The sequence below is a fragment of the Heloderma suspectum genome, chromosome 2 (genome assembly GCF_057233095.1).
Source record: "Heloderma suspectum isolate Gila_16-S chromosome 2, 16-S_ref, whole genome shotgun sequence".
NCBI classification, from domain to species: Eukaryota; Metazoa; Chordata; class Lepidosauria; order Squamata; family Helodermatidae; genus Heloderma; species Heloderma suspectum.
In genome coordinates, this window is record NC_139459.1 from 262,710,901 (window position 1) to 262,735,191 (window position 24,291).

Below are 24,291 nucleotides of genomic sequence, written 5' to 3' on the forward strand. Positions count from 1 at the left end.
TATACGCCCCTCTGTGTCTGCAAGGTTTCGGTGTATGCATCCGGTATGGTTTCTTCTTTGCAGGAAGACTGTGGAAGGTCTGACGCGATCCTTTAATTTGAGTGGGGGGTATAATTTATTGAGGGTTTGGCATTCCTCCTCTCCCCATGCATCAGGGTGTTGGAACAAACGGATCACGCAGGTGAGGAGGGAAGGAGTGTCCCACCCCAGTGGAAAGGGCAGCACCTTTGCTACAGATCTCCCTGTGGCACAAACAAAACAGTCAGACTTATTTAAAGACTTGGCTGTATACTTTATCCATTCTAACCACACATTATCAGTTTCCTCTGTTATTGGGATTCCTAACCTGGTTCTCCAGGGATGCCTCTCTTTCTCGGCGATCTGTACCAGAAGTGGTTTGAGGGGTGTTGGTGTGACATTTCGGGGTTTTATCTTAAAGCTGTCAAGCCCAAGTCCTTGAGGTATCACCATCCACGTTAATATTTCTTTAATTAACATTACCAACACCACCCACAATACTTGCTTCATATTACAAGTTTTTTGTAATTCGAACCCGAGCTTTTCCCAGATGTTGTGACTTGTATATTACAGGCGATTGTGGCTCCTGGATGGCTTCTTCGCCTGTGTCCCTGGCAGCTTCCGGAGGGGTGCCAGGGAGCAAAGGACCGTTGCCCGTGTCCTCCTGTTCTTTCCAGGTGACAGAAGGAAGCGAGGGTCGCTTAAATGGCTTTACCCGGCTGCAATGTGTCCATTTAGTAGAACCCACAAGCTTTACACACGAGTGGCTGGTTGGTCCCACCAAATGAGGCCCCTCCCACCCTTCCTTTAAAGCTTCTTTATTCCACTTTTTCAGCAACACCTCGTCTCCCGTCTGGAAGAGATGGATAGGTGCATCTAACGGCAGTCTCTGAAACGGAACTGAATAAGCTCGTAGCTGTGAAAGAACAGACTGTAGAGAATTCAACTGATCCCTTAGCATCTGATCACCCACCTCCCACTTGACTTCCTCCCTCCTTCCGCAGTGTACCCGAGGCGGGAACCCAAACATCAGTTCAGAGGGGGACAATTTTATGTCCTTTCTTGGCATCCTTCGAAGCTTCGTTAAAGCTATTGGCAGAGCCCAACCCAAGTGAGCTTCACCCCTCGTTGGAGTTTGGTTAAAGTCTCCTTGAGGTTCCGATTGATTCTTTCAACTTGTCCACTTGCCTGGGGCCTCCAGGGGCAATGTAAATGCCACTCTACTCCCAGAGCTTGTGCCAGCCCCCGTGTAATAACTGAGGTGAAATGTGAGCCCTGATCGGACTCTATAACTTCGGGCAGGGAGAACCGGGGCACCACCTCCTGTAACAATTTAGCAACAACAGTTTTAGCTTGGCAGTTCCTACATGGAAATGCCTCTACCCACCCCGTCATTTGACATACTATTACAAGCAAATACCTGTAACCCCTACATGGTGGCATCTCAGATTTCTCCCCGAAACTTGTTCGGGGGGCCGAACACATTGGCGCTCGGCCCCCCGAAGTTTCGGGGAGAAATTCTCCACCAACCCTAGTCTAGAGTAACGACGGCCGCCCCTGTGTAGCGCCTTCCATCCAGCATATAGCTAGATCCATCTACAAACAGATCTCTGGCTCCCTCTATTGGTTCATCCTCAAGGTCCGGTCGGCCGTTGGTGTCTAGGTCTAATACTTCAAGGCAGTCATGATCTGGGAGTCCTGATCCGTTTGTGCCCAGTAATGTTGGCAGTAGTGTGGCGATATTAAAGCTAGAGCAAGCCTTAAAAGTGAGGTTTTCGTTTGTTAGTAAACCTATTTCATATCGGGAATGCTGGGCTGGGTTGAGAAATTTGCTTCCTCCTCCTGATCCCAAAATTTGTGGCACTCCATGCGGCACCCAAACTTCAATGGGTCCTCCCATCGTCATTTTCTCAGCTTCGGTACAGATCAGAGCTGTTGCCGCTACTGCCCTCAGGCAACTTGGCCATCCTCGTGCTACGACATCTAGGACCTTGGAATAATATCCCACTGGTCTCCAAGAGGGCCCTTTTCGCTGGCAAAGCACTCCCGAAGCTATGCACTTATTTTCATGCACATAAAGTCTAAATGGCCGGCTGGGATTTGGTATGGCTAGAGCAGGTGGTGACACAAGAGCAGCTTTAAGACTGAGAAAAGACTTATTCATTTCCTTAGTCCATTTCCATTTATCCAGTCTATCTTTCTGCAGCGCCTCATACAGCGGCCGCGCTGTCTCCCCATAGTTTGCTATCCATAGTCGGCAGAATCCGGTCAGCCCCAGGTAGGCCCTCAATTCGCGGGGGGACTTAGGGACAGGAGTGTCATGGATGACTTCGACTCTTTCTTGCCCCAGGCTCCGAGTCCCCTTAGTTATGTGGTAGCCTAGGAATTTTACAGTTGGTTGGGCCAACTGTACTTTTTCTTTTGACACTTTATACCCCCCCCCCCCCGGCTAGATAGTTGAGGAGGGAAACCGTCCCACTCAGGCACGCATTCTTGGCCTTGGCTGAAATCAAGAGGTCGTCACAGTACTGGAGGAGATGCATCTCTGAGTGCTGCTGGACCCAGGGTTCGAGATCCTTTTGGAGCTGCTGGCCAAAGACGACCGGTGAGACATTGAGCCCCTGAGGGATGACTGTCCATGCTAATTGAACTTTTGACCCCCCCCTCTGGGCTTTCTCATTCAAAGGCGAACAAAGGCCTTGAATCAGGGTGGAGGGGGATGCTGAAAAAGGCGTCTTTTAGGTCTATGACAGTGAACCAGGCGTGCTCTTCCGGAATTCCTACGAGGAGGGTGTGTGGGTTGGGGACCACAGGATGGGGGGCCTCGATCTGCTGATTAATGAGCCGGAGGTCTTGCACTAAGCGGTAGCCCTTGCCCCCCCTCCCCTTTTTGGCACAGCGATAATGGGCGTGTTATAGGGGGACATTATCTCAATGAGCCGGCCTTCTTCTCGGAGCTTTGTTATTACTGGTTGTAGGCCCTCCTTTCCTTGGCGGGAAAGGGGATACTGTTTCACATGAACAGGCCTTGCTCCCTCCTTGAGGGGAATTTTGTATGGTGCTGCCGACTTGGCACGAGAGGCCCCTCCAATCCCGGCCCAAGCTAGAGGGTTGACTCTGTTTTCTATTAGGCTCCAGTCCTTGGTGGCCTCTGGGGTGGATTCTTCTGCAGCCTTCAAAAGGGCCATTTGGTAGTTACTACTCTGCTGTTTAGGGAGCCGTATCTCCATCCTTCCGTCAAGAGTAAAAGCAATCTCAATTTGAAGTTTAGTCAATAAGTCCCTCCCTAGCAATGCCACCGGACAGGAGGGGGTACAGACAAATGCATGTTCTAGGTGTGTTTTCCCAACCTTGGTGAACAGGGGACGAGAGAGGGGCACTTGGGTTGCCCTTCCCTCGACCCCCATTATGGTGGTGAACCCCCCACCTCCCGTTGGGGGCGCACTGAGGGGGAGGACGAACAGGGCGGCCCCTATGTCCACAAGGGCTTTGTAGGAGCGGCCCCCAACCTTTATTTTGACCATGGGGTCCCGTCTTGCCTCAGAGACGGCTAAGAGGGGGCCGGGCCCCGGTCTGTCCTAATCTCTTTCCTGTTCATACAGAACTCTCTCTGCTCCTCCCGTATTTTCCCCTCTCTCTTTCTGCTTCAAAGCCTCACAGTTACGCTTCCAGTGCCCCATTTTCTTACAAAAGGCACATTGATCTTTCCCCAGGGGAGATCCTTTCCTTCCCCCTTTCCTCCCCTTTCTAGCTCCCTCTTTGTCAGGTTTAAGAACTGCAGCAAGGAGCTTGGCCTGCCTCTTGTCTTTTTCTTTTCCTTCTTCTTCTTCTCGCCTCTCATAAACCTTTTGAGCTACTTCAACTAAAACTCCTAGGTCAGCTGCCAACCCTCCTTCAACTTTTTGCAACTTCTTTCTGATGTCCTGGCAGCTATTTCCCACGAACTGAGTCGTGAGGATCCTTAAATTATTTGGATCATTCAAGTCAATGTCAGTATATTTAGCGAAGGCTTCCCTCAGCCTTTGGAGGAACACGGCAGGAGGTTCGTTTTTGTCTTACTTTAGAGTCAGGACTTTTTGCAAATTGGGGGCCCTTCTCGCGGCTTGCTTCATGCCTGCTAAAATGAGTCGAAAATAGTCAGCATGTAAGCGTCTATGTGCTGCTGTGGCCACCCCCCAATTGGGTCGCCCTGTGGGCAGAACCTCCGCCATCTCCTCCTCAGTTGCCTGGGGATTTTCCTCCCTATACTTGGCTCGTGCCCCCGCAAGGATGGTTGGCTTTTGGCTGAGAAAACAGGTGTTCAATAGCATTTGTGTATCGTCCCATGTGGGGTTGTGAGTAAGCCTCACATTCTCCATCAGAGACAGGAGTGGCCCGGGATCCTCTTCAAAGGAGGGGTTAAATTGTTTCCAATTATACAAATCAGATGTTGTGAATGGGACATAAACAAACATCGTCCCTTGAGGATGTTGGGCGGTAGGGTCGGGGACTTCTCTGATGGGGAAGGTGAACTTCTCCAGTGGTTGGGGGTCCTTTCGCAGGTTGTAGTTAGGTCCCCCTTTTGCTTCTCTCTGTAGGACCTCCAATCTTTCCTCTAGGGAATATAGACGATCTTGGAGAGTGTCCCGGCGTTCAACTAGAGGGGTGGGGTCCTCTGGTACTATTTCGTGAGAGGGGTCCTTCTCAGGGGCATCTAAGTGCTGGGCGGGCCCCTCAGGAGAGGGTGGTGGTTGCAACGGGCGTGGTCGCCCTGCGATGGCTATCCCGTAGGGAGGAGGAAGGAGTAGGTCCTCCGGTGCCGTGGCCACGACCCTGGGTGGTCCTTCTTTTGGCGGTTTCCTTTTGACCACCATGGGAAGGGCAAGGGACATGCATTTTACAACCCACAGAGCGGGCCTGCCGCCAAGGGGCACACAAGTTGCCCACGAATCAATATAAGGGAACTGGTCCCAACTTCCCCTCTGTGTTACTATTGTTCGCACATCAGATACCAAGGTTGGGTCAAAAGACCCCTCGGGTGGCCATTTGGGTTCTAATATTGGCCATTCCCGGGTGCAAAAAAAGACAAGACGATCCTTTGTCATCTTAGTTCCATAATCCTGCTTAAAACGTGACCAATTGCACAAACAACACTCCAAGGGCGTATGGGACTTCTTCGCAGACTTAGATTGGGACCCGCCCATGACGGTGGGAATTTCAATCAGCAATTCTTGCGCTTCGCCCTCCTCTGACCTAGCCCGTCTCCGGGGTAAGGAAATGCAGATCGGGGCTCCCCACTCGCTTCGCCCGTAGGCGTCTCACACAATCACAAACACACCACCATCCCGCATTTATCCCCTAATGTAAGCTGTTTCACTTACCCCAAAAGCCTCTTCTGTCCCGCCCGCAGCTGCGTCCAGCTGCTTATTGATCCACTGCCGGTGCCTAAAAGGAGTGATCACGTCTCCCTCTTCCTCTGGCGTTGGTCCCCAGGCGCCTCTGCCGCCACCGTCGTGAGGAGAAGGCAGTGTAAAAACAACCGCCTGTGGCCACTTCTCCTCCGCGGCCCCTCGGCTCAGCGCGAAGGGGACGCGCCCCAAAGCAGGATCCGAGTCACGGCACCAAATTGTTTGATAAAAAGCCCTTGCTTTCGGTTTAGAAGAAAAGGATGCCAGGCAGGCAGCAGTGGATCCAACACTATTTTATTGAACGTTTTGCAAAACGGGTGCAGAGCAGTCTGGACCCCGAGACACGTGTGCAAAAGCCCTTTATATCATATCGCTTCTATTGTTCTTACCAATAACCAATGAAACAGTTAGTACATCGGTTCACTAAGTCAATATCCAATAAACAGTCACTATCAGCTTACCAAGCTGTTAGTCATGAGCGCGTCAGTATGATTCCCTTTTTGCTCCGCCTATATTTTCCCACCACTCGGGCTCTTACGTAACTTGAGACGCCAATGGTTATGGAGTCTCCTTTTTTCTAACAATAGCAATAGTTAAACTGTAGTGTATTTTGCATAATACACATGTATTTTCTTTGTAATTTTTGCATGTTTCACATTTTACTTCTGTGTGATGTTCTTCTGCATTTACTTTTCTTTCTAAACCATTTTAAGACTTCTGGTGTGGCTTGATTTCATTTGTTTAACAACTTAAAGGGGTATTCACTGTTTTCCTGCTTATGATTTAGTATATATTTTCAAACATATTGAACATTTACATAGCTTTTTAGATAGCAGGGATCTGTACTGGGGCATATGCTTTTCAACTTGTTCACCCCGGCTCTAGCATCGCTATTCTCCTACGCTGACATGACTGGGCAGATACCAGAAGAGTGGGGCTCTGCCATTATTGTTCCTATATTCAAGAAGGGAAAGAGAGACGACCCCGCAAATTACAGGCCCATCAGTTTATTAAGTACTATTGGTAAATTATACGCTAGGCACTTATATAGGAAGCTTAAAGACTGGCTGGAACAGGACATGATATTGGCGGAGGAGCAGGCAGGCTTCCGGGAGGATGCTACAGCATCTCATCGAGAAATACATCTCAAACAAGGACACCTCGGTCTATGTAGCCTTTATAGACCTTAAGGCAGCTTTCGACTCTATCTCGAAGGTCAAACTATGGAAGAAATTAGAGGCCTCTAACATTGACAGGCGCCTGCTCCTACTCATTCAGACTCTATATAGGGACACCTCCCTTAAGGTCAGATGTAGTGCTCACGGCCACCTTACAAACGCTGTTCCAACACAAAAAGGGGTCAAGCAAGGCTGCATTCTTGCCCCGCTTTTGTTCAACTTCTACATCAATTCAATGGTAGACCAGCTAAACCACACCAATTTTCATCCCCCCAAAATTGCGGGGAGGCATATAACTACGTTACTATACGCAGATGATGCAGCTATTATCTCAAGGACTCCAATTGGGCTTACAAGAGCATTGCGGAAGTTGACTGAATACTGCGAGGAAGAAGATCTGATGATCAATTATCAAAAAACAAAAATCATTACTTTTGCAAAAAGACCAAAAATCAGATCATGGATGATAAACCAGCATAAGATTGAGCAGGTCTCCCAATTCAAATATTTAGGGGTAGTCCTTCAAGCAAACGGTTCCAGGAAGGCTCACGGCGAATATGTGGCATTAAATGCACAGAGAAGCTCGTCAGCAATAGCACAATTTTTGAGAACGAAAGGCAACCACTATATCCCTTTAGCCCTCCAATTATACTGAGCAAAAGTACTAGCACAATTATTAGACGGCTCTCAATTGGGGCCTTTCCTGAATACCCAAATATTAGAACATGTACAATCAAAAATTTTGAGGGCAATATTGGGTGTTCCTAGGGATGTCTCCAATGCAAAGATAAGATTAGAGACTGTCCAGATCAAAATTGAAGCTACGGTTTGGGTGGCTATTCTTGTGTATCGGTTTAGACTGTCATATTTTCCTACTGGCCTTGCCCCACTAATTTTGCAAGATTATTTTAAATCCAATTGGATTCAGTCAGTTGAACAGAAAATAGCTTTCTTGGGTCTTCCCTTGTGGACTTTATTAAATATGGGTTTTGAACAGGCAGTGGAGACTATCAAGCAGCACATTGCAGATATTGAGAGACAAAGTGACCTCAATAGTGCCCCAGAATTCTATCTTAGAGAGGACTACAGATACATCGTAATAGCTGCACGCTATCTCGAACAACTGGAACTGTATAAACATAGAAGGGCATTTACCTTGGCCTGTCTAAATGTACTCCCCTCAGCAGTTTTGGAGGGACGGTACAAAAAGATCCCCTGGTCAGACCGCCTTTGCCCCTGTGGCATGGAACAGATAGAAACTACAGAGCACGTTTTGATGTGGTGTATATTTTATAGAGATATTCGAGCCGCACTCATCTCCCTACTGATGAATCGCTTTCCAGGATGTACAGGACAACAATATACCTACATATTGTTGTCTGACACTAATTCAACATTTACATATAGTGTGGCCAAATTTTTTGCGGCCGTGATAGGTGTTCGAGGAAGGATGCTGAGGGAGCTCGGACTTACCTAGCTGGATGAAAGACAAAGTCTGGAGAGTAATGCCATTCACCCAATATGGCTCATATGCATTACATTAGTACTACACTGTGTTGAAGTGTCTATTAATTTGACTGGGGATATATGGCAGATAATTTTAATGTAGTTCCTTTTCTGAGCTGGTCTTTGACTGTAATAAAGTTTTATTCTATTCTGTTCTATTCAACTTGTTCATAAAGACAGTGTGGTGTAGTGGCTAGAGTGTTGTACTGGAACCTGGGAGATCTGGGTTCTAGTCCCCACTCAGCCATGAAGCTCACTGGGTGGCTTTGGGCGACTCACTGACCCTGAGCCTAACTTACCTCAAATGCTTGTTGTGAGGATGAATTGGACAAGGAGGAGGAGGATGCCTAAGTAACACTGCCTTGGGTTACTTGCAAGAGGAAAAAGGGTATGATATAAATGTAATAATCACAAATTTAATAATAGTAGTAGTAATAGTAAATGATCTGGAACTAGGACTACGCAGCCAGGTTTACTGATTATGCCACATTATTTAGGGCAGTTAAAACAAAGAGGGATTGCAAAGGGGTCCAAAAGGATCACTCCGTAGTTGAAAAATAGGCATCAAAATGTAAAATGCAGTTCTATGTAAGCAAGTGTAAAGTGATACATATTTGTACACTTGGGACTGACCAGAGATTTGGGGCTTATAGTTGACAGTTCGATGACAATGTCAACCCAGTATGCTGCTGCTGTGAAAAAAAGGCACAAAGGAATCAGCTCAGCAGAGGGGATGGGAAAATGCTGCAAGGCACTGATGTTTCAACATGCTCTTAAAGCCCCCCCGCCCCAATCCATGACTTTCTGGTTCAAGACAGGCAGATACTGTATAAGGATAGCAGGCATAGCACAGGTGCCTGATTCATTCCAGGAATCTGTCAGACTTGTTCCAGCCCGCACCCCTGAGCCCCACTTGCTGAGCCCCTGCCCTTGCCCATCCCCTGCCCGCACTCAGCGAATGGCCTGAACTCACCCCAGCAGCCTTGTTGAGCTTCGCAGTCACTATTTTCTGAGAAATAAAAGGGTGATCATGAAAAGGTGCAAATTTGCAAATGCGCATTTTGTGAATGCACCTATTTGTGTGCGCACGAAAATGCGTATTTTACAAAAATGCACATTTTTGTACACGCACTGTGTGCCTTCACAAAAATGCGCATTTCACACATGAGAATATATGCATTTGCAAAATGCACATTTGCGCATACACAAAAACATGTGCATTTTTGCGATCACCGTTTTATTTTTTTTAGAAATGGCAACCGCGGAGCTCGACGAAGCTGCTGGGGTGAGTGCGGGAGGCTCACCAAGAGTGGGAGAGGCTCGAGCACAGTCCAGGGACCGGTGAGCAGGGGCAGGGGCAGGGGCTGGGCAGGAGTCTGGAGAACCCGCACAGGGGTGAGTTCGCACTAGGGATGTACGAAAGTCACTTACCTGGTCCCGCAGCTTGCTTCGCGGTGGGGATGAGGCGCTTCGGTTCTCCCCCCAAAGTTCAGGCCGGGGGGGAGGCGCCCCGCCTCACCCGGCTGAAATTCAGGCTGGGGGGTGGAGGCGCCCCACCTCGCCCGGCCGAAATTCAGGCCGGGGAGAAGCGCCCCGTCTCCCCGGCTGCAAAATAAAAAAGAAAATGTAAAAAAACCCCACACACACCCGTGATAGGCTACGTAACGATTTACGTAGCCTATCACGGCTAGATTTCCAAAGTCAGCCGTGGTAGGCTACGTAAATCGTTACGTAGCCTATCACGGGTGACTTTGGGGAAAAAAAAAAGCGCGTATGCAAATGGCGGCGCCCATGGGCGCCGCCATTTGCGTTCCTTATTTGGTCCCGGGTAGTCTACGTAAAGATTTACGTAGACTATGGCGAAAATAGTCTACATAAATCTTTACATAGACTACCCGGGACCAAGTAAGGAACGCAAATTTGCGTACGCACTTTTTTTTTTTCAAAGTCACCCGTGATAGGCTACATAACGATTTACGTAGCCTATCACGGCTGACTTTGGAAATCTAGCTATGATAGGCTACGTAAATCGTTACGTAGCCTATCACATGTTTTTGTGGTTTTTTTACTTTATTTTGTAATGGCGGCGGCGGCAGCCAGTCGGAAGACCGGCTGCTGCCCCCGCCGAACCGCCGCCGGGACCCGCCACCGAGAGGGACATTGGAGGGAGGTAAGTCCCATCCCGGGGAGGGCAGGGGGGGCGGAGAATTTCACCGCCAATTTCGGGGGGCCGAATGCGTTGGCATTCGGCCTCCCCGAGATTCGTGGAGAAATTCTCCGCCATCCCTAGTTCGCACATCCCTAAAGAAATCTTCTCAGGGCAATTTCTGTGGATTCAAACAAAAAGAAAGGTGCAAACTTCCCAGTTACACAGGATTCTTTGTACAACAGAATCAGAAGTATGCCGTATCATGCACTCAGAAATTTTCATTAATCTTTATTGCAGAAGCTTCCATACTGCCAGTCATTTTTTCAAAAACACGTTTGAGTGAACGATATACATTGAAATTGTATGCAAGCCTATTTATGTATTTATTGCATTTTATTCTGCCTTTTAGCTCAAAAGTCTCCCAAGGTGACTTGCAAAAATAAGAAATAAGACAGTCCCTCTCCTCAGGCTTACATTCTAAGAGCGCAATCCTATGGGGATAGGCGGCTGACCTCCTATCCAGTGCAAGGCAGGAGAAGTACGGAGGAGATTGTTCCGATGCAAAGGCTGATGCATCTTTGCTGATCCCAGGTACTCCATCCTCCCAATCTGGATTTTGGACGGAAAGACCCAGAAAAATGTGGGTGCATGGAGGGTAAATTGTAAGCAAGCACAATTTGTGACATTGCACAACATCATGACTGATCACGGGGCACTTCAGATTAGGCATCAGCCTTAGCTTCCAATTTCCTGGCTTTGTGGAGTTTGGACCAACATGAGATAGTCTTATCGTTTGGCCTTTGAACCCAGCAGGTTTTTGATGATTGAATATAAGGTTTAACAGTCTTCTTCTTCTGTCATTTGGCAAGGTGTTCTCTTTTATAGAGGAGACCCACCTATTTGAAGGCCGTCCTCTCCAGTTCCAGGTTAGAGTTAATGAACCATAAGAACTGTTGCCCATCACGAGTTAGCACCTGGGCAGCAGCTGAACAGGCAGGCAACGGGACACCTGGGCCCAGTCTTCTGCGCTATGCTAAGATGTACTGTATATCTATTTACATTATAATTATTATTTCTAAATTTGCATTTATACATATACATTAGCATACGCAAATTTTATCCAAATCACTGTCCCCTTTTGTCTTCTTTTTTGATGATGTATTTTCTCTTTGTTGGCAATTCATAAATGGCTACCCTGCATTTAGGTGGAGAGAATGGAAATCGAAAGAATCTCAAACTGAAATTCTACATTATGGTTTTAAATGGATCTCTTCCTTTATTGTTCATGTGAAACAATAAATTATAAATTAACAGTAGAACAATAGTAATTATTTTAACATGGTTTTTATTCTTTTACCCAATCTGCTGTTCACCGCTTCAAAAACTTTGGATGTGGAGTGATATACAAATACTGTAAATAAATAAAAATAAAACATAAATAAAATAAACAATCTATAGGCCAACCCCTAGAAACAAAAATGTAGTCAAGGGAAGATATTAAATTCAAATTTGACACTAAGAGCAGAATCCAATAGGCCGCTTCTGCCCCACGAATTCTCTTACTCCCCGCCAATTCTGTTGCACAAGTGGCCCCCACTGCTTGCGCAGTGTGATTTAACAATTCTGAGCAACCCGAAACAAGCGGAAATGCTCATTTCTGGAAGGAGACAGGTCAGCGGAGCCTGCATAAGGGAGCTCTGCCTACCTGTCTCCTTCCAGAAATGAACGTTTGGGGCTTCCATCTCATTTCTGGAAGGAGACAGGTCAGCGGAGTTCATATAAGGGAGCTCTGCCGACCTGCCTTCTAGAAATGAGCATTTCCACTCATTTCAGGGCTTCCTCAAGTGGATCCCACTTGCATAACAGAATTAGTGGGACCCACCACTCATGGAAGAGAATCAGCAGAGCAGAAAGGAATCAGTGGGTCATAAATACCCCATTGGATTCTGCTGTGAGAGTGAGAGACATAATCAAGAGAGGGGAAGACTGACCTATATTCACATTAAAAGGAAGCACCTATTCACTTCTTCTCTGAAGATGTTGGCAGCAGGCTGGGGCCTACAAATGAGAGAAATATAGAGTAATTGGGAATAAATGGTTATGGCATGACTTTACATTTGCCTTGCAATATGAATATTTATGCAAAACACACATTGCTGTAGATTTTTTTTTAATGAAATCATCTCACAACTAAGGTGGAGAATTCTCAGGGGATCACTTTAGCCAAAAATATACTCTCTAATAACTTGCCAAGCTCACTCAGCTGTATAAACTAGTGGTGGAATTCTCAGGGCTTGATTCAACCATCCTTCTCAATCCTCTCTCTCTTACACACATATCCTTCATATATTTTATGGAAGCAATGTACATTTAGCAGCAAATACAGCAGATAACAGAGCTGATTTCCATTTGCAGTAAAATTGTTCAGGAACACTTATCTGGTCTTCGGGGATCACTATAAACAAATGTAGCTTAATGCACAATGAGCATGAGTGTTGCCTTTATCCAATGAGCTGTACTATAGAAGTATGACAGCGTTATGAAACTCCAGACAAGTAGCTAGCTTTTCTTGCATAGGCTTCTTTATACAGAAAACAGAAGGTACAGGGCCTGTCTCTGACTGTTCCTGTTTCTGCCTAAACATCTTCTTGAGGTATATGGGGAAAAGAGGGACTGGGGTGGCCGTGTGTCCTCTTTTACAGAGGACCATCCTTTATTTGAAGGTGTCCTCTATTTGAAAGGCTGTCCTGGTCAGTTTGGGTTTAAAGATAAAGAACTGTAAGAAAGGTTGCCCGTCAACAGTTAGTGTCCGGACAGCAGACTGAAGAGGCAAGCATACAGGTCACTTGGGGAGTGCCTCCAGTCCATGGGCAATTCTGCGAGCTGGCTGCGTTTGGAGATCATTTGGGGTACATGTGGGCTGCCATCCCGCAGCCACCCCAGAGCTTTTTTTGGAAAAAACAGATTTCCTGAGACTGCTTAAAGTCTGATTCTTTCCCTCAAGTCGGGTTCTCCGCGCTATAGTTGCTGTGTGCCCTACCCCCACATTTACCTCGGGTATGCTAGCCCTGCCCAGGGGTGTGCCTTTCACCATCACCCAGGACAAGGGGTATTTCCTGTCTCTGTCTTACCCAGCAGAAACATATGTGTGACTCCCATTGTGGTCAATGAGGCTTGTTTTGTTCCCAAAATGCACTCCCAAAGTTACTGAGATTCCCATGAACCGAAATAACGCATTTAGGAGCCTTAAACCTATGTCAAAATTGCGTGTCCTTGATGTCTGCTTCCTTGCTTCTCAGAAGTAATTAATTCGTAGCTTCGTTCCTTCATAGCATCAGGAGCTTCAGGGGAGGGAGAAGGCTGCAGCTGTGTTTCTCTAATGCTTGCTTAGCTGTAGGGAAGGACCGGAGGGGAGCTTCTCACATTGGTTGACCATTCCCTGCCAGTCTGATGACGTTCCCTCCAAACCCCCCACCCCCTGGAAGTATGTTACTGTGAAGCAACTTACAATGGTACGGTCCACTCCTCCTTGGAGCCCTGTGTGGACCAAAGCCAATTCCCTGAAAAATCCAGATAATCCTTCTTTTGCTTCTCCTCCCATTGTTGTGGAGATCCCCCCTTGGTCACAGTCTTCCGCACTATGGTGAGATGTACTGTATTTACATTAAAGTTATAAAAATTATTTCTTTATTTCTATACATATAAATTATTATATGTATAGATGCAAATTCGATATAAATTTGCATCTATAGATATAAATTAGCACATGCAAATTTTTTGCAAATCAGTGTCCTTTTTGTCCTCTGTCTGGTGATTCATAAGTTAACCACCCTATCAAGAAAGGGTTAAAAAGAAATATTCCTGCCCATTTTCTCCATAAGATGTAAACCATGCAGTGGAGGAGATACCCAGGGAGGCACAGAACATCAGTGACTCACTGTGGAAAATATCACAGGGGAAAATAATTCTCTCAAACTAACCAGATCTCCAGGAGGAAAATAATCAGGGGAGTAAAGTGAAGCTCCTCGTGGGATTGGGACATTAGCAGTAACGTAGTCCTGAAGGAGGGACACCACCCAGTAGTCCAGATTATACACCACCAGGCATAGCACATACGCACAAAAGGAAAGAGACACTTTTGTTATCATGAAATTTTATTTTATTCCAAAATAAGGTTAACAAAATAAAGTCAACACAAAGAACATACATTATAATAAATCAAAATAACTAAAGATCACTAAATCAAAATCACTAAAATAAAGGAATGCAGTAATTATAAGTCTTAGTCTATAACTGATATGCTTATGGGACATCTACAATAAACAACCTAAGTGGGAGTTCATTACCTAATGAAAGTAAAAATACAAGTTCTACAACATATAAAAGGAGTGTGCGTAAGTGCATGTCATTTTGTGTGTTGTGTGTATTAATCAGAAAAAAATATAGAAAACTGTACTTGGTTGGAACTTCATCAAAAGTTTGAAATGCCTCAACATAGGAAATGAATGGAAACCATAGTGCCATAATATCAGTCTTCAAGTTAGGATTCCGTGTTTGCTACACTTGCTGAGTAAGTGTCAGGGTGGAAACTGAGTCAATAGAGCCCCAGAGAAGTTCTGATTCTGAGGAGGAACAGCAATCCGTGGGAGAGGAGCTCACTCATCTCTCACAAGCACAGCAGCTGGCAGAGATTCCTCCTGCCGGCATTCCTGGGAGAGATAGTGACCCTGGCAGTGAGAGAGCGCTGGAGGGGGGCTTGCTGGATGCTCGGCGCAGACACAGGGAGCGACGACAGATGGAGGGTGTGGAAAGGAGGCGTGCCGCTCGTTTGGTGCTCAAACAACGGTCGCGTCCCAAGGACCCAAGGGAAAGAGGGAGGATCGCTCCCTAGCCCATAAGTTCAGGGTCTTCCCGTGGTTCTCCTTCAAACAGGGACTAACGGCCTTACCTGGAGCTTAGGCTACTCTGCTATCTTTCCCCAGTGCTGTTCCTTGCTTAGTTGCTAGTGATTAGTATCTGAAAGAGTCATAAAGGAATAAAGTCTCGGAAAGAATCCTCGTCGTCTGTGTCCTAAGTTGGCTATTGGTGGGGACTGCAAGAGGCAGCTAGGGCGCTCCTGACAGTAAGTTTCTATATACTCATAGTCTCCCAAATTTTATTACTCCACTGCTCCTTAGTTAGTTGCTATGGAGACTTCCAGTTACATCCTATACATAACTTTGCAGTTGTATACATTTGCTTAAGAAGGTCTTTATGCAGGAATCCAGGATCATTAGGTTCAAAAAGATGAAGCATCATTGGTTTAGGAGTTAGCAGTGGTCTAACATGGAGAAATTCCTGACAGTAATCAGCAACCATGTTCCAAAACTCCCGCACTGTATAACATTAAAGGTAGCACCAAGTCCAAAAGGTCACTGGCATGGTTAATGAGCAGTGTTAAGGGAGATATTAGAAAAAAGAGAGCTTCCTTCAGAAAATGGAAGTCTTGCCCAAGTGAGGGAGAACAAGCTTACACAACGGCGAGCAAAAACATGCAAAAGACAGCAAGAGATGCAAAAAAAGCATTTTGAAGAGCATATCGCTAACAACATCAAGGCCGACAATAAATAATTCTTTAAATATATCAGAAGCAGAAAACCAGCTAGGAAGGCAGTTGAACTATTGGATGACAATGGAGTTAAAGGAGTACTAAAAGAAGACAAGGAGATGCAGAGAAGTGGAATTAATTATTTTCATCCAACCTCACTGCAGAAGATATAGGAAGATACCTGTGCCTGAACCAAAGTTTTCAAGAAGAGAGTCTGAGGAACTGAGGCAAATAGTGGTGACAAAAGATGGAGTTCTCAACCTTATTGATAAATTGAAAGCAAATAAATCATTGGGCCCAGATGGTATCCATCCTAGAGTTCTCAAAGAACTCAAATATGAAATTGCTGATCTTCTAACCAATATATGCAACATGTCCCTAAGATCAGCCTCTAGACCAGAGGACTGGAAGATAACACAAATTTTCAAAAAGGGATCCAGGGGGGATCTGGGAAATTACAAGCCGGTTAGCTTAACATCTGTTCTGGGTAAATTGGTTGAGGGCATTATTAAAGTCAAAATTAGTAAGCATATAGAAGGACAAGCCCTGCTGAAAATGAATCAACACAACTTCCACAAAGGTCTGTCTCACTAACCTTTTAGAGTTCTTTGAGAGTGTCAATAAACATGTAGACAGGGGTGATCTGGTAGACATTGCTTACTTGGACTTCCAAACAAAGTCCCTCACTGAAGACTCCTGAGCAAACTTAGAAGTCATGGAATAAGAGGACAGGCCCTCTTATGGATCAGTCACTGGTTAAAGAACAGAAAGTTCTTGAGTGGAATAAATGGTAAATTGATGAAAGATGAAAGTGTGAACCAGTGTGACCACACTCCTTCCAACAATATTGACTATAATTTGGATGTATTACGTGAAGCCTTGCAGGAGTAATGTACCACCTACTCAGAACTTTGTATTGTGCTTCCTTTACATTACTGTTGTTTGATAAAGATGCAAAAGAAGTCCAAATACACTGCCAATCATCTTCTTCCAAAGACTCACGTAAGTCAGTCTCCCATGGCCACACATAGGATGGCTTGTCATCCAGTAATGGCATTTGCAGGATTTTATAAATCGATGATATCAAACCTTTATTTGAAGTAACAGCAGCTTCTATAAAAGATTCAAAAGAGGTAAGTGGGTGCTTGGCTGCCTTCTTAATGTGATTCAGGAGAAGAAAGTGATGCAAATGCAGATACTGATAAAAAGAGAGCACGGTTGGTTCAGTTCTTTTCAAAACATCTGCACAGGAGAGATGTTCCCCTTTATCAATTTTTTTTTAAACCTATAAACTTTTGCTGCTAACCAACACAAAAAACCTTGGGGATTGTTATGTGCTGCAAATTCTGAATGATGCAACACTGTCATTAGTGGAGACAGGGCTTCTCCATACGGGGCTTTTATCCTGCTATTGAAATTGGTTACTCACGGATGTTTGCAGGTCCTTTAGATGAGGTTGTCAACTCCAGGGCATCTCTCATGCTAAATTACCTTTATCCCATTTTTTTAAAGATCAGAGATAATTAGAGATGGCAGAGAATTCTGCCACAGATCTCGGGGAGGCCAAATACCAGTGCATTCGGCCCCCCCGAAATCTGTGGTGGAATGGCCTGAAATCTGCCGCCCCTGCCATTTGCAGTTTTTTGTGTGTTTTTTACACACACGTGATAGGCTACGTAAGTTTTTACGTAGCCTAAAATGTCTGGGTAAAAAAAAAAAAAAAGGGGCGTACGCAAATGGCGGCTATGGCCTTTTTTTTTTTTTTACTCAGATGTTTTAGGCTACGTAAAAACTTATGTAGCCTAAAACGACTGGGTTAAAAAAAAAAAAAAAAGGCCGCCACCATTTGCGTTCCTTATTTTGGGCTGTCTTAGTCTACGTAAATAATTACGTAGACTAATACGGCAAAAATAAAGGGAACACAAATAGCGTCCACTACGCTATTAGCGTTCCCCTTATTTTCGCTGTCTTAGTCTACGTAAATATTTACGTAGATTAAGACGTCAAAAATGAGGAACGCAAATGGCGGCAGCCGTAGCCGCCACCATTTGCATATGCGGTTTTGTTTTGTTTTTCCCCAGAGCTCTCCGCGGCTGGAAATCCGGCTGCGGACGGCTCTGGCCTGGCTGGGCTTGGCCGCCTGCTCCGCGGAGCTGCCACGGAGCACAGCCGGCCGCGGAGGATTCCGGGGGGGAGGAACGGAGCGCCTCCCCCCCATCCAGGATTCCGGGGGGAGGGACGGAATGCCTCCCCCCCAACCATAAACATAATCTGCGAACAGCTAAGTGATTTTCGTACATCCCTAGAGATAATGAGCTATGAAATTACAGCGCATTGAGTTCTCCTGAAAAGAGGAAATCTTGCAATAAGAGGCATTAGACCACAGCACCATCTAGTGGCTGTATAATGAAACATATTGAACGCAGATAAGGGGGAAAGGGGAGGGGGAAAGGAAGTGCCCATTGTGATCTTACATTTAAAATGGAAGCAGAAAGCCCCGGTAAAGCTGTAGGATTTTAGGCTGATGTAGAAATGCTCACAGATCAGGAGCCAATTTTTTCCGCCAGTGTTTCCAAGTATAGTGTCTCTAATCACTGGATGCTCAAAGAGGCACTTAGGTCTATCACAATGTCTGACCCATATCAAGGGTAGTTGCCCATGGCTCGTTGTTCTATGAGTGTCCACGTTTTTATTTTCTAAATCCCGTATGTCTTATAATGGGGTGGTGGCAGGATTGACATGTTTTCCTTCACTATTTCTCTGCAGTACAGGCTGAAACTTCCATTTGAATGTTCTTTTTACCAGTCTGGCTTGATCTCTCATTAATAATGAAGAATTCAAATATTTTTGGACCTGAGTGTTGTGCATATGTACACAGCTTTATACATGTGAGAAATATGAGAAATTAACAGGACACTTCAGGGGCATGCAGTTATTATAAGAAGAAGAATAGCTTAAACTGAATGGTACTCCATTACAATTAATACATGTTTTGATCTCAAAATTCCTTCATTTTAATCAGAGACTTGCAGCATATCTGGAGGATACCCTTTCTGAGCCAATTTCTGTTGATGAAAGAGAATGCAAGCATTCTGTCTTTAAGTAGAAAGACAAGGCATGCTTCTCACTACTATACAATGCAACGTTATCTAACATTATTTAACTGTGGTGAAATACAGAGGAACACCATGGTTCAAATAATTTAAAGATTATTACCCTAAGATAACTAGCCAGGGTTTTTTTTAAAGGGGCATTTAATAAGTATTCTGTAAATAGTTAACTGATGAGGAGTTCCAGAAGTGGAGGGGAAAATCAAGAATATTGTAGAAAATTCTCTAATGAATAGCTAATGAATTCAAGAGGAAGCTAATGAGAGCTTTTTGATTATATTTTATGTATATTAGTCATTTTAAATCATAAATCAAGATGATGCGAGGAAGCCAGATATTCATCTATAAATAAAAATGTGGGGGGGGGGGAATGGGATGTATATTGCAGGATGGAGGAACTGAAACTTGCTCAATTTTTCTCTTCTACTTTTATGTGTATATTTTGCCTACTGAAACAGAATAGGTCCTTGTATTTATATCCTTACCATTACAATACACAAAACACATCACTGTATCTCCTGGCCTTTTCTACGTTGATCCTTCCTTTTTGTGGGGACGTATTTGTCTTCACCTGCTGTATGCCTTCAGATACCCCTCCTCTTGAGAATGGATTCCAGGTACCCCATGATGCCCAGTTTAGCTAGGTAGGTAGCGGTGTGTGGTTCTCCTTACCAGAAGCATGTAGAAAAACAAAATATCAAGAGGTGCCTCCTGAACAAAGCCACAAGCACATAGCTGACTGTGTTCATGTGTTTTCGAAATCTGAAGGGCAGAATAGCATAGGGAGCTTGCAACCATCAGGGTCCTCTGAAGTGCAGAAAGAGCCCAGGAGATAATGTTGTTGGGTTGGGATGTTGTCAGAGGATAATGGTCTCCTGCTGCTAGATTAAAGGCTAAGAAGGCTGAGCTCTCTTAGCAAAAACTACACACAGGCAGAACCAAGCTATTTATGGCATTTTCAAAGTAAGAAGCATTTATCTTGTAACAACATCCTATTCCATTCACTCTGTTTTTTTGTTGTGGCGGAATAGAAAAGAAAGATGTCATCTTGTAGAATATGTAGTGCTTCTCTGTTTCCTGATTGGTTCATCTCACATACTTACCTTGCTGTGATTCTTGGACTATAGTCGTAAACATGCTTCATGGAGATAAACCCAATTTAAATCAATAAGATGTGCTACAGGAGAAACATGTTTAGAATTAGGGAGTTAATCTTCTAATACACGTTTTATTATTACTAAATTTGTTACAAACATTTTTATACCCTACCTTTCCATTAAAAAATGCTAATTAATGTCATTTCTCATGGAGTTCTCAAGTGCTCTGAACTCATCACAGAACAGAAGGCAAATGATAATCCCGTATAAAATCTTGCATATGTTAAAATGACTCTAAAGGTTAACTCCTATGCTCAGGTGCATTTCATTATAGTAAGCATGTAAATACAAATAACTAAGGGCACAATCTATGTATGTTCAGACAGAAAAAAAAGTCCTACAATTCCCAGCATTTCCTAGCCAGCCATGCACAGGTTTGCCACTGGCGGTAAGGGAACAGCATTGTGGTATTTTATTTATTATATCAGGACATCGTTGGGATTTGGAGAGCATTATTTTACACGCAATATCACCTTCCATTTGACTCCAAATTATCATAGTTCAGCTCAGTGCTAATCCATTTCCTAGTAAGACTGAAGCTAGATTATTGTTGCATATTATCCATTGGGCTGCTTATTTTGTATGGCTGTTTGAAAGACCACATTCTCCGTTATGAGCCTGCTTGGGTTTTAAGATCCTTGAGAGAGATCTTTCTCTCTGTCCCGCCACCATTGGAGGCACATTTCAGGGGATCATGGGAGAGGGCCTTCTCAGTGGCTGCTCTCAGGCTCTGGAGCTCTCTGCCAAGGGAGGCAAGGTGAGCTCCATCTTTACTGTTCTGTTTACTCTGCTGGCAGGCAAAGACATTTTTATTTTGTCTGGTAAGCTATTTTGTTTGCTGGACTAGACTTTAACTGGTGGATGCTATCGGTTTCTTATTTCTGTTTAACTGATGTGTTTTTAACGGATGCGTTCTAATTGACGTGATTATGTTTTAACCATGTTTTTATCTGCATTATTGTTAGACGCCTTGGGCACTAATTTTTCAGAAGAAGTGATCTGTCCATGACACATTTAGAAATCATAATTTCCTTGCCCAGCTGAGAACATCAGATCCAATGTGTTTCACACTGATAGCATGTTAGGAGAGCTCCATGGTTGACATGGCAGCCATGAAGTCCTGAGTTGCCCCAGACAAGGCAAGCATAAATGTTAAGGTCCCCAGAATCAGTGGCTTGAATATACAAGAAAATACAGAATGTACGTGTGTGTGGGTGTGAATAAAGGAATTGTTCTAAAATTGGAAAATAAAGGCAGAAGCAGAGGGACTATGGACAGATTTGATTTTCATCACCAAATACAAAACCAACTCCATGATTTCGGGCAGGGAGAACATTGGGCAGTGAGGTGTTCAGTACACCAACAGAATCGGTCTTCTATCGTGACTAGTTATGAACCCTCAGCTGGAACTGTGGCAGACAGGTTCCAGGAAGAGAGAAAAGAAATCTGATAAACTAGCGTGACATCCCTTCCCTGAGGCAGTGTGTAGAATCAGTAAGTTGGCCAGATACCTTAGTGCTCTTGAGGAATAAACAAAAGTGGTTTGAAACACATTAAGGAACCAGGCCCCACTCAGGTGGTGATGTGTAATTTCCCTTTTTCCCCCTCCCTGCTTTATCTTGTTGTTTTGTTGCAATTACAGTGCAAGTTGGAGTTTCATGCCTGTACATCTGGCAAAAAAATTGCAGCACGCTGTGAAGGGCCTTGCCCGTGCCTTCCAGGACAAGAAAGTCCAAAACACAAGACAGAAAAAAATGGTGAGTTAATCTGTTGAATTAAATATCAGATGGCTTCCTAACTATTTTTGTTATCTTAGTAGACATTCAGTCTGATCCTATACATGTTAACTCAAAAGTAAGACCCACTGAAATCACTGAGGCCTATTTCCAAATAAATAACCACAGGATTGCAAGCTATGTCATGGCATTGGATTACAAGCTTTCTTTTTCATGGAATTCTTTTGTCAGAATCTGTGAAGAAGGTTAAAAGGTCTCTGAACAAGCATTTTGGAATCCCAGACTGACAATTCTCAAATAAAAAATGACTGTGGAACACTGCAGTTGAATTAAAATGTTAATGCGAGTTCACGTGAAGGACAGAGCAGTACAAGCAGTGTGTGCCAGTGCAGGAGCCAGGAACTGGGCCATAGAGAGAAGAAATACAACTTTGTATTTCTAGGATCCTCTAGTGAAATATTTCAAGGCTTTTGTTCTAGAGGGGGAACATGTGGCCCTCAAGATGTTGTTGGACTGCAGCTGCCCATGAGCCCCTGCAGCATAGCCCATAGTGAGGCATGCTGGGAGTTGCAGTCCAACAAGTGCTGGAGAGCCACAAGTTGCCCACTCCTGTTCTAGGGCATCAGTCTTCAACCAGTGATTAGGGCATAGCCTGACCTTCAGCAAATGTCTGTTTAGCTGGGGAATCAGCTGAGTGGCTAATCAGGGACCATGTTGTGAGCCTTTCCAGCTAGTAGCAGCCCAGGAAAACAAAATGCCACTGCCTGTCCTAAACCTTCACGTGTGGCTGCCTCCACCACCAGGAAATGGTGGCAGCCCAATGAAGTCACCTTCAGAGACCGCTTCTCCCACATTCCAGAGCAACTTCTGGAGGGGCTGCAAAGGGAAGGGATGTTCTTGAAACCCTGAGGGCTTTCTGAGGAACTCTGTCTGAAGGTCTCCTCCATATATTGGGGATCCAAGAAAGTACCATATATTTTGAAGGGAGGCTATGCTTAAAAAGATTTGAGAAACACTGTTTTACTGAATCACTAGCTCATTTTTTTAAAGACCAAGAGCAGGGCCAGGGACATTATTCTACAGCAGTGGTTCTAAAAATCAGCATTTAATTGAGCTGCTCCTCTTACAGAATCCATCTTTATCCCCTTCCCCATTTTACCAAATTTTTATAAAGCATTCTAGATGGTATGGTCATCTAATGTGCTTCATAAACCCTGATGTGGCTGGGATGATTTTGGAAGAACAGTCACTGATAAATTGCTGCATTTAAATTTGTTCTCTCTCTCTCTCTCTCTCTCTCTCTCTCACACACACACACGCACACGCACACACACTGCCTCTCATAATCTGCTCCCTCTATGCCCTTTCACATGCCCTTATCAGAAGTGGTATCGTATTAATAAATCTCTGGTGACATTTTAAGCTCACAATTTCATTCATACAACAGAATAAATTCTAATAACCCTCACACTGATAAATCCAATTTGACAGGATGTACGCATTTAGCAGGGCAATCTTTTGTTTTGGTTGAATCCCTGATTAGTTAATTCTGTTGTGCAGAGCACACTGTTTCTAAAATACCATTTCTTGGCTACTTGAGACAATAATTGCTTTGGGGTTGGATCTCTTATCCCCGAAACGAGTGGATGTGTGTAACTGATCTGGCACCTGTATGCTGTTGCTCATCTTGACCATCTGAACAAGGCATCCAGCCTTTTTTCTTCTGGTAACCAAGGTGGGTAGCAGTGACTTGTGACTAGCCTTCGCACTCCTGAGACAGAGGTGCCCAAATGGATACCCTCTGCTGCCTCTACTGTCTAGGGAAAGCAGCTGACTGCCTTCTTTCAGTAGCTAAACAAAATGGTGGCAGTAGGATCTGGGGACTGAGAACAGCAATTCATTCCACCCCTTCTGCAAGTTATCTTTCTCTGGCCAGAGCTACTGGGATCCAAAAGCCTTGATCAGCCATGTTGCTGGTTATTGAATAATTCTTGTTTCTCTGACATTGCCTTTGATACCAACCCCTGCTCCATTTCTCCCCAGCCCTGTGCATGCATTACTCCTGTGTTGGGCACTCGTGTGTAGCCTCAGGATGGGGGGGGGGTCTCACCCCTGGGCTAGCTCCACCCTTGACTTCTTGTGTTGAGCTTGGTGGTCGGAACAGGAAGTTCTGCTCCTGAGCAGCTGCTGACATGGAGTCCCAGCTAGCCCAGGAATGTGATGTCTTAAGACCGGTGCTTTGGTGCCCTGTCTGTAGAGCTATCGTGCAGTTATTCGCACTGCCGTGTTTGTGCTGAGCTAGGATAAACAGAAAGCCTCTCCGAGATTAATTTCTTTTCTCAGTGAGTGTATCAGATCAAGTTTTCCTGTAACTGAATTTTGCTGACAGATGATGCTGCATTTCCATCACTTATGAGGAGCTGATTTTGTGAAATCAATTCAGACGTGACCATATTGCTAGGA

General features: G+C 44.8%; 1 protein-coding gene across 10 annotated transcripts in view; it reads left to right on the forward strand.

Moving 5' to 3' along the window:
• SPOCK1 (SPARC (osteonectin), cwcv and kazal like domains proteoglycan 1) overlaps positions 1-24,291 on the forward strand; it is an 806,393-nt gene that overhangs the window by 647,404 nt on the left and 134,698 nt on the right. For all 10 annotated transcript variants that reach the window (XM_084839028.1, XM_084839035.1, XM_084839036.1 and 7 more), the window contains one exon: positions 21,735-21,849. In XM_084839028.1, coding sequence (XP_084695154.1) covers positions 21,735-21,849 — 115 coding nt within the window. The remainder of the gene's footprint in view (positions 1-21,734; positions 21,850-24,291) is intronic.